Below are 11,300 nucleotides of genomic sequence, written 5' to 3'. Positions count from 1 at the left end.
AGAATTGTCATTGAGGGTGAAGCCTGGACAGAGCTCTGTCTAGGAGTTTTTGTCACTTACATTCCCCCTTTCTTTTATTTTCATGAGAGACCAAAGGATCTTAAAGTAATAAAGCCTCCAGAATCTGAAACATACATAATGACTCTTGCAGGATTTCGAAAACTGCCTCTCCCCCAAATGTATTTGAGGAGAATAAAATCTACATAGGTCACATTTTTAAAACTGAAAGGGACCCTTAGAGGATGCTAAATTCAACCCATTCATTTTACAGATGAGGAAACAGAGAAACAGAGCAGTTAAGTGACTTGCCCAAGATAAACACAGGTAGTAAGTGAGGAGTGTTTAATCTCTGCCATTGGCTCAAGCCTCCACTGACTGTATTCACGCAGTTTTGGAGGGGTCCAAGCACCCCAATTCCATTTAACCACTTATCAAATTAGCTTTTCCAAAGGAATATTCAGTTCAAAGGTATAGCAAGAACAAATATATAACAGCCTCAGACACAGAACACTTACTACCTGTGTGACCCTGGGCAAGTCACTTAACCCCATTGCTTAGCCCCCCCAAAAAAGAAAAGAAAAAGAAAAAGAACAAATATACAAATATTCTCCTCTTACCCCCAACACCAAACAGAAGTATAATCCCCCTAAATCTCCTTGGTCCCTGAGGAGGGAAGAGGATGAGGTTCGCAGATTAGCTGAGCTCCCACCATCAGTCCCAAGTTCCAAGTCCAAAGCTTACATCCCGGAACCCTGGCTTCACAGGGCTTTCCTGGTGGGTTGGCAGGAATATGTTACCTAGAATTCCAGCTCAAAGGTCACCATTGCTCAAGCTCCCAGACTCTATCCCCTGCACCTAGAACTGGAAAATGTAACGAAACAGACCAAAATCTCAAGCCTATTTCTCAGAGCCGAAGGGCCCAAGGGAAGGAAGGTGCTCTTCCCCTTGCCAACTCATCTTAGAGCATGGTGCCCATGCTGCAGGTAAAAAAAGATTTTCACTCCTAGATGCCACTAGAAAGAGAGAGAGTGCACTGCATGACTGTACTTCTTTCAGATAGATTTATAGAAGCTGCCAGCTACAGAGCCAGTAGAAAGAAAATGTTCCTGCCTATGTGGTAGGAGAATGTAGAAAGGCATCTCTCATATATATATGCCTCCATCTTAGGTCATCTGAGCATGAGCCAAAGCACAGGGTTGGGGGGCGAGAGGGAGACAGACAGATGGACAGGCAGAGACACAGGGAGGGAGACGGAGACAGGGAGGCAGTTAGGAGAGAAGGAGAGAGGGAGGGGAGGGAAGGGGAAGAGAGAGAGAGAGAGATTTTCTGATTTTCCTTCAGAGGAAGAATGAAGTAAGTAGAGAGGAGTAGAAAAGAGGTTGGCTGATAACACGAGTATTTAAACAAATGAAAAGATTTGTGATTGGGAGGCTCCATAGTACAATGTAAAGACCAATAATTCTGAAGTTAGGAGACCTGGGTTCAAATGCTGCCTCTGGTGCTTATATAACAGTCTTCCCAAATCCATGAAAATTCTGGGATTTTAGTTTTGGCTCATTTCCTGGCCAAGGAAATATATTGCTTTTGGGGCTCTCTGTGGCCTTTGGCAAGCCACCAAGTTTGAGGGAATCAGTAAATAGGGAAGAGGCAGCAAAGGCCACCTCTCTTTCCCTCAGAGAGCAGCAGCTAAGATTGGAGAGAAGCGGCTGAGACCAAAATAGCATCAACACAGCCTTCGCAGGTCCTTGGGGAGAAGAAAGGACAGTGGTAGTTATCAGAGATGTCGAGAGATTCTTATCCTGTCCGCTCACCAGTGTGGCTGATGCTCTGGTGAGGTTACAGATGCCGTCAGAGAACGCAGAGGAACCGTCTTCCCTCCTCCCTCCACTCGCTTGTTCAGCAACAAATGTTTGTTGTGATTTATTTCCATGTTGTGTGCTGAGCTTTTCCTTTACACTGATTTTTGGTCTTTCTGTTTGGGTCAACCCAGATGTGTATTTGTGTATATCCCTTTTACTGGGGTGTGTGCAGGGCAGGTGTGTTTGGTCGAGTATCTCACAGTGTATAAGATGGAAATTTGAACTGCGGCGTTGGGGAGGAGGTTAAAAATGATGCTACATGCACTATAAATTTATATGTTCCCTGGGCTATTATTTAGCTTTATGAATGATTCCATAACTCTCCCTACAAGAACCTTAAACCATAAATGGCCTTCCATTTTCTTTTTCTCTCGACCAGTGAGCTTGATGAAACTACCTTCGTTTGACCAGCGAACTTGATAAAACTTGCCTGAGTGTGGGTCCTATTTCCCTCCCTAGCCTGACTTCCAGACCCTGACTAACAGTGACACAGTGCCACCTAGTGGTCACAAATGGGTGCTGTGTGACTTCAGTCAAATCCTTTAATCTTCCTTGGCCTCAGTTTCCTCAACTATAAAATGGTGGGGTTGGACTGAATGGATTCTGAGATCCTATGATTCTTTGGTCCTGATGCCATATCATTTGTTTTTAGGAATAGCTGGCATTTATAAAACTCCCACTATGTGTCAGGTACCGTGCTAAATTCTTTACAAATATTAACAAAATTGATCCTCACGACCACCCTGGGAGGTGGGTGCTATTATTATACCCATTTTACAAGAAAAGTTAAGCGACTCACCCAAAGTCACATAGCTACTGCATGTATAAGGCTGGATTTAAACTCAGGTCTTCCCTACTCCAGACCAAGAATGCAATCCACTATACCATCTAGTTGCCTCAAATTTGTTCCTCCAGATATCCAATTAGTGTTAGCTCCCAAGTGCCTCAGGGAGGACAGAAACTCCAATAGAAAGAAGTACCATCGCCATAGAGCTAGGAGAAAGCATTCTATATTACTAAAATGCATGTGGCCTATGATGAAATTTTGATATGCATTTTCATAGCAACATTATGATGCATGTTACAAAAGATATTAAAAATAAAAATGGTATGTCATCTCTCATCAGGTAGACAAACCACATGAGCCCATTAGACACAATTACAGAGTATAATCAACTGCTAATATACATAGCAGAGACAAGAAGTGATATGGGAGGTCCAAAAAGGGAGAGATGAACATGAGCCAGAATAGTTGAGGATGATATCATGGATAGGAAAGAGAGTTCCAAAGTCCTCTTCCCAATGATGTGAACTCAGTTGGTCATTTCTAGGGCTAATGAAAGGGAAAGGGATTAGAGCTATGATTTCATTGATATAGGGAACTCCCAGGTGAGGAAATTCTCTCTACCGATGCAGGTCAGCACTTTCTATGCAACTTGTAAGTCTTAGTTTCCTAGAGCACTGAAATGTTCTATGACTTGAAGAAGGTCACACAGCCAATATGTCAAAGGCAGGACTTGATCCCATGTCTTCCTGGCTCCAAGGCAGGAATGGTAAATGTTTAACAACTGGGGGGAGGGAGAAAGGGATGTACTCACAACACTTTTTTTAAAAAATCAGCATATTAACATTTTTCTCCATCACATTCTTAGGTCTAGACAATCAACAAAACAATACATCAAGCCCTGATTTGTAGTTTTCAACAATTAGAGGTAGGGTACCGTCAAGTTGGACGGCAGCTAGGTGGTGTAGTGGACAGAGCTCAGGTCCTGGAGTCAAAAAGATCCAAGTTCAAATCCAGCCTCAGACAGCTGTGTGACTCTAGGCAAGTCACTTAACCCCTATTTGCTTCAGTTTCTCATTTATAAAATGGGGACACACTGGAGAAAGAAATGGCAAACCACTCCAATATCTTTGCCTAGAAGTCCACGGGGTCACAGTCAGACACAATTGAACAACAACCAAGAGGATTTAAGCGTTTTCTCTGATTCCCACAATCTCTCAAACCTCACCAAAACAAAAATTATGCACCCAAGACAAAGCCATTTCAGCTGTCTCCATGTCTAGGACACCCAGAATCTAGAAGGAAGATAAAAAATGTGAACTGATGTGACCCCAAGCTCTCTCAGTACTCTTTCCCCACATTTGAGGTTGCACTAGTCAAATCAAGGACCAGATACATGGTTTTACAACAAAATTCAAGGACCTGACAGACAGGTTTGCAGCAAAACACAGCACCTATGCTGGTCTCTCACTCCCTCTCTCCAGCGCAGTGAAAATCCATGATCCAGCCTGGAGAAGTCTGCTCAGACTGTGACAGCACCATAGTGGCAGCATTCTTTTCTGAAAACTCTCTCTGCCGAAAAGCAGAGGAACCGAGAGAAAGGGGCAGGACATGGACTTGAAATAGAGCTCAGCCCCATACAATCCCTCCTCCCAGAGCCTCAGAGATCCAAATTACAGAAGACAACCCAATATAGCAGTTCTCTGAACTACTGGTGCCATGATAGAGAATTAAAGAACAGAGGGAGTGTGATGGGACATTGTATGGGGGGTTGGCTATGCAGCACTCCACTAACCTGAGGGAAAGAGCTCAGCATCTGGGTGGGGCCAATTCTGTCCACTCAAAAAGTCACTTGGGGCAGAGACCTAGGCTGGTGAACCATGAATTTGCTCAATATGGGAGGAGTCTGAGACACTTTGAGATCCAGTCCCCCCCCCAAAAAAAAAATCACCACCAGAGAGGAAAGAGTCAGGAAGTGAGCAATAGGGGAAAATAAGAAGGGGGGGGGGAGAGTGGGGGAAGAAGGACTAAAATTACCAAAGCTCTCAGGAAGAAGAAAACTCAAAAGACTTTAAACATAAGCAGGGAGGACATTAACAGCAAAAGTAGGTATGGTCTCCAGATCTAGTAAACAAGTCCAGGCATCTATAAATAAATACTTCAAAACAAAGAAAAATGATCCAACATTAGGCAAAGGATCTTGTGGAATTTGAGGAAAACATGGAACTACAATACACTGTTCCTAAGTGGCTTAAAAGAGAAATGAGAATTATGAGAGCAAAATTTATGTCTTCACAGCAAAAATAATGGGCAAAATGGAAAAATCTGAATCTGTGATGGTAGTCTCACTAAAGAAACAAAAGAAAGAACAGCATGGGATTGCAAATATACAGGAGTGAAGGACAATCTAGAAGAACAGAAGTAAAGAAAAATATCATTTAATGAAAATACATTCACCATCCAAGCAAAACATCCTGATCTTGAAGACAGGGTACATCGAAGTAACTCAAGGACCATAGGTCTCCCAGAAGAACAGAACAAAACAAAAAGCTTTAACACTATAATGCAGGAAATTAAAAAAAAAAAACCTGCCCCGAACTTCTGAATAAAGTAAATTAAATACCAATTGAAAGAATGCAAAGATTGCCTGTAGAGGAAAAAAAGAAACCCAACTCTACAAACTCCAAGACATACAGTAGTTAAATGTAACAATTCAATCCAGAAAAAAAGGTCTGCAAACAATCAGGAGAAAGACCTTCAAATACAAAGAAAAAGACATTTGAATAATTCAAAACTATTCTGCACCCTCCAGAAAACAAAGGAGGAAGTGCAATAGCTGTTTCTTAGTCATGCCCAGCTCTTCACGACCCCATGAACCACAGCACACCAGGCCCTTTCATCCTTATGTCCTGAAATCTGTCCAAGCTCATGTTTATTACTTCCATGACACTATCTCTTCATCTCATCCTCTGCCATCCCCTTTTCTTTTTCCCCCTCAATCTTCCCCAGTATCAGAGTCTTTTCCAATGAATCCTGTCTTCTCATTAGGTGGCCAAAGTATTTAAACTTCAGCTTCAGTATTTGACGTTCCAGTGAATAGTCTGAAATAATTTCATTCATTATTGACTGATTTGACCTCCTTGCTGTCCCAGGGACTCTCAAAAGTTTTCTCCAGCACCACAGTTTGAAAGCATTGATTCTGCGGTGCTCATCTTTCCTTATAGTCCAACTCTCACAGCAGTGCATTGCTAGTGGAAAAATCATAGCTTTGACCATATGAACCTTTGTCACATGGCAATGTGTCTGCTTTTTAGTATGCTGTACAGATTTGCCATAGTTTTCCTTCCAAGGAGAGTCTTTTAATTTCATGGCTGCAGTCACCATCTGCAGGGATCTTTCATCCAAGAATATAAAATCTGACACTACTTCCACTTCTTTTCCCTCTATTTGTCAGGAAGTGATTCAAACAGTTGCTAAAATCTTAGGTTTTTTTGTTGTTTTGGTTTTTTTAATATTAATCTTCAAGCCAGGTTTTACTTTATCCTCTTTCACCCTAATCAAGAGGTTTCTTAATTCTTCATTTTCTGCCATCAGAGTGGTATCATCTACATATCTGAAATTGTTGATATTTCTCTTGGCAACATTAATTCCAGGTTTTGAATGGTATGTGTTCCAAAGAAAAATGGAGCTCAAGATGCAGTACAAGGTGACCTACCCTGCAAATCTGAGCTTAACTATAAATTTTTAAAAGATGGACATTCAAAAACAGAGCCTTTTGAAACGTTCTTAGGAAGAAAACCACACCTGAAGAGACTATTTGCTTCTGTAACACTCCAGACAACAGATATGCAAGAGAAGTGAACAAATGTAAGAGCCTAGGACAGCAACCAAGTGACAACAGAGAAAACACTAAGAGATTTTCTAATTATACACAAAGAGATGAGTAAAATCAGAAGTCAGGTGGAGATAAGAGTATGGAGGCAGGCCAGGGATATTATGGACAGAACTTGGTGACATCTTGCCTATAAGTGAATCAATGTTTTTTTGTGGGACCATATTATAAAACAGAAGGATGAATGAAAAGGGGGAGAGGAACGGGGGTTGCATGTAATATGCCTGGATCAAATCAAGAGTTAGCAATAAGGGGAAGGGGACCCCTGCATTCTCAGGAAGAGATGAGCCTATAGGGGAGGGGATTAGGAGGGTTATAAAGATAGATCAAGGATGATTTGAATGAAGAGACATGAGAGGACACACCCAACCCATCCCTTCATGGAAGTGGAAGGTCCACAGAAGTTATACATTGCACATGTTTTCAGAATATTTCAATGTATCAATAAGTTGTGCAGATTTTTTCTCTTTAAAAAAAAAAACACCTGTTTGTTATATAGGATGGCTCTCTGGGATGGGGAAAGGAAGAGATACTGGGTTTAACTATTCTGATGTTAAAAAAAGACATCAATAAAAAACTTTTTTAAAAACAAGTTTAACAATTACTTTTCCCAAGCCAGTCTGAGCTGGCTGTAGCGCTATCTACAACACCATAACTACTATTCAGTACTAATGATATAATGAGAAAGCTATATATATACATACACACACACACACACACACACACACACACACACACACACACACAAAACAGGGAATATTTGTTTGAAAACAAAATTTTTTTCTTGTTTTAATATAAATACATGGTCCAATGCCAGAAAGAGACTATCTTAAAATTCCAGCTTTATGAAAGTAAACATGTTTTCAAGAGAGAAAGATGACGCACATATAAATCGCTTTCATTCCTCACACATTTCAAATAATCTCTATAGAGGCAAATGGTGACAGCTGAGCAGTTTCCCTTTTTCAGCAGCCAGATATACGTCAAAGTCAGCAAAATGATCAGTCCTCCTGTTTGTCAAATAAAATAAAGACTGAAGTGTATATGTATCCTGCTGAGCTATTTAGGGCTTATTCCAAGGTACCAAGAAATCCCTGGAGGACACAACTGCATTCTACATTCGTATATATTCTAGACACGGAAACATTTGGCAGGAATAATTTTGTGTGAAAGTTACTTTTCAAATCAGATTTCCCAAGCATCCAGTAGAGGTCCAATACCTTGACGCTCTCTTTGGTTCAAAAAACACAGGAGGTAGATTAAGGAAAAGCAACCAGTAGTTACAAGCAGCACTTGCTTTTTCACATGTCTAGGTGCTTTATTACAACCACCAGCACCCAAAAAAAAGCCTCACTATCAGGAATCCTCAACCTTGTTATTTATAGTTAAGGGGGCTCAGTTATAAGCTCCAAACAAGTATTCCTAAATCTTATTCAACAAATTTCAGGTAGAAAAAAATAACCTGCCCAGAAAAAAAAATGTTTTGTGGATACAAATTCAGGTCAGTGATGTTACAACACAGATATTTCATGCTCTAAAGTACTCTTCAAATCGGAAACATTTTGTAAATTGGTGCCTATAAATACCCAAATTAACTATAAAAGACACGTGAAGAAAAACACTATCTGCACGCAGAGAAAGAACTGGTAACTAGATGTATAGGATAATTTTACACACACACACACACACACACACACCCCTATTTGTGTCTAATGGTAGCCATGGGGGGAGGGGAGGGAAAAAAGAAATTTACATGATAATTTTGTCCTATATTTAAAAGGAATAGCAAGTTGTGCATAGTTAGTTTGTAGTTTCATGCACAATCTTCTTTCTTATTTTATGATGTTATGGAAATACTTGTTCTATTTCCATAAATTCAGAATAAATTAAAAAAAAAAACAAATTAGTACCTAGCTATTGGCTGCACATGCAGTAAATAATTCAGGCCCCAAAATCCACACTGGAAATGGGAATTTTTCCTTTCTGGCAACAAATGACTTACAGACAAAATGAAAGGAATTTTACACTAGATTCCAGAGCACAGATGTGGGCTGCTGTTAGAGCAACTCCAGGATATCTCTCTGTATCACCCACATTCCACTGAAATGTACCTGGAATTGGAATCACCTGCCAAGAACACCTGGCACTTCTGATACATGGATAATTTTACCTGGCACACAGAAAACTACCTTAGGTTCATTTCTGGGGAGGGAGTGGCATGTAGTGGAAAGAACCCTCTTTTTCCAATCCCATCTGCTAGTACCTCCATTTACTTTCTCTATACTGTATATACCTATACATATTTATACATCACCTCTCCAGTAGAATGTATGCTGTTTGGGGATAAGAAGTTTTTGCCTCTTTTATTATATCCCCAGGACTTAACAGTGCCTGGTCCTTGACCAACCAACTGACTGACTGGCATCAGATAGCCTGGATAGTTTCAGCTCCGCCATTTATTACCTCTGTTCCTCTGAGCGAATTGCTTCACTTCTATGCAATGGAGACAATGAGACTTATACTATCAATACTAACAAGGCAGCTGTAACAAAACACTAATAAACCTTGAAGAACTATTGAAAAGTTGTTTCCTTGCTTAAACTGGGCAAGTTGAGATGGGTAACAGCAAAGAAACTGAACGAAGGAGAAATGATTCTACTCCAGAAAATTACTGAGAAGTAGAATTTAAGATTTCAAAGACTGTTCCCCACTGAGCTCTTCCTTTATTATTAAGTTAATTTGTTCATACTGGTGATTTCCTTTCCAAATTTAGCAATAAGAACCAAAATGAGCTATTAACATAAAAACATCTGCAAATGAAGCCAAAAAGGTAAGCAGTGAAATTTAGCATCATTTCATCACTCTTCCACACATCATAATGATAAGAAATGGAGGTATTCTCACACTTCGACAACTCTCTGCTTGTGTTTTTATTTTACTTAAAGAAAAAGAACTCTACTTGCTTAGTTATTGTAACCTAGCTTAAATGCACTCTTGGTTGTTTTTTTTCTGTCTAATGGTTACAAAAGATGTTCAAAATATACAAAAACATGTAAAGTCCAGCAGGTAAAAAAATTTTTAAGGCATTTAAATACAAAAGATAACATAAATCAACCTAGCTGACTAAAAAGTAAATGTCTGAAAAGTTCTCTTGGAAATAAGCTAATTGAATGATTGTTTTAGTTGTGGCCTCAGGAGCCAACAGACAACAACAGGAAAGACAAGTAGAGTTCCGTGAATTTCATGAATATCAAACGTTTTTAACATACAAAGAACTTAACAAAAGTATAATTTCTTCTTTAAATTTTCACACATATAAAATTAAGGTAAGACACTCCATGTGCTGTTTGATATGTTTCTCCCACTGAGGCCATGGTACAGCTCTTCTCAAAGATCTTTGGTGACTTTAAGGGATGAGAGCCACAGATACTGCTATGCTTTCGGACAATCAGGCTCATGCCAAGAATTCACCCTTCAGTTTGGGACTACTCTCAAGCTTTCCTTCATTTTCTCATATACAACGTAGCTGATGCTCACTGCAGGCAGCACTTTCATGAAGTTAGGCGTGATGCCCCTGTAAAGTCCAAAGATTCCTTCTCGGGCAACTATTCTCTTAAAGAGGCCAATCATATTCAACTGGGGTGCTCCTTCCACCATGGCTAGAAAGGAAAGAAAAAAATAAAAGGTGCATGTGATAATCATGTTAGTAGCCTGTGATGAAATCAAATGAGAATACCAAGTCCCACAGAAGAAACAATTTTTTTTTACAAGAGGCATCTAAATCCAGCCGCAGACACATAACACTTACTAGCTGTGTGACCCTGGGCAAGTCACTTAACCCCATTGCCCAGTCAAAAAAAAATTTTTTTTTGAATTTTAAAAAAGAGGCATCAAAGACATATGCCCTATAGCTCACTGTAACACCTAAGTATTAGGTATCTGTGCCAAAGTGGTGGGAGGGTGGGGGGTAGTAAGTAAAGAAGTATCATCTTGCCCCTGTTCTACAGGGGACCTCCTTATTTTAGTCCCCTCGAAAGAGCCAGCATTTATTAGAGGAGACCTATGACTACTGAGCAGTTCTCCAAAGAAGAAGCCAAAGGGGATGATTTTAAAACCATGAAACATTGTTATTTCTTACCGTGGTTATTCTTTCAGCAAAAACTCACCTTGAGCTTGCATGCGAGTCCTGATTAGAGACAGGGGGTAGCTGGCCAATTGGCCACACGTACTGGACACGGTACCACATCCCAGCAGCACCAGTACCCCAGGGTTTACAGAGTCTTCTACATAATGCTCTAGCCAATAATTCTTCAACAGCTGCCAAAGAACACAAAAGTAATATGCTGTCACCACCACACAAGTCAAGGCAGAGTAAAATGGGACACTTTTTTCTTCCACTCCCATGCATAACCCAGCATAATCAACTATGGTCTTCTACTTGCCCCATTCAATCACTGCAAAAGGCATGAGATAATTCTTTGGAGATGCAGGCAATGCAAATATCAGCTATGTAGTTCAAAGTTACACAAAAGACACTTGCACTGTTCATTGGCTGCCCATTTGCTTTTAAGTATAATTCAGGAACCAAATAACGTTGGCCCAAATTATCTTATGGATCCTTCCTCATTGTTCATTCTCCTAATTAACATTAACCAAGGTTCTGTAGCTCCAGACCACAAGAGTTTTATAGCTGCAGGGCTCTTAGCATCCAAGGCTGACTTAAGTTTCCTGACTTTTAGGAAACATCTTTTTCAAAGTTCTCTTC

At 40.2% G+C, this 11,300-nt stretch overlaps 1 protein-coding gene across 1 annotated transcript in view; it reads right to left on the bottom strand.

The window, feature by feature from the left end:
- Positions 1 to 9,441: 9,441 nt before the first annotated feature.
- The window catches only part of LOC110217777 (mitochondrial adenyl nucleotide antiporter SLC25A24-like), a 43,903-nt gene continuing 42,044 nt past the window's right edge, over positions 9,442 to 11,300 (bottom strand). The window contains exons 9-10 of the mRNA XM_021000340.2: positions 10,702 to 10,852; positions 9,442 to 10,194 (exon numbers count right to left, since the gene is read on the bottom strand). Coding sequence (XP_020855999.1) covers positions 10,010 to 10,194; positions 10,702 to 10,852 — 336 coding nt within the window. The 3' untranslated portion in view covers positions 9,442 to 10,009. The remainder of the gene's footprint in view (positions 10,195 to 10,701; positions 10,853 to 11,300) is intronic.

The sequence above is a fragment of the Phascolarctos cinereus genome, unplaced genomic scaffold, assembly GCF_003287225.1.
Source record: "Phascolarctos cinereus isolate Bilbo 61053 unplaced genomic scaffold, phaCin_HiC Scaffold_5;HRSCAF=322, whole genome shotgun sequence".
Lineage (NCBI taxonomy): Eukaryota > Metazoa > Chordata > Mammalia > Diprotodontia > Phascolarctidae > Phascolarctos > Phascolarctos cinereus.
The sequence above is the reverse complement of the archived record's forward strand: the minus strand, read 5'-3'. Positions and strand labels throughout refer to the sequence as shown.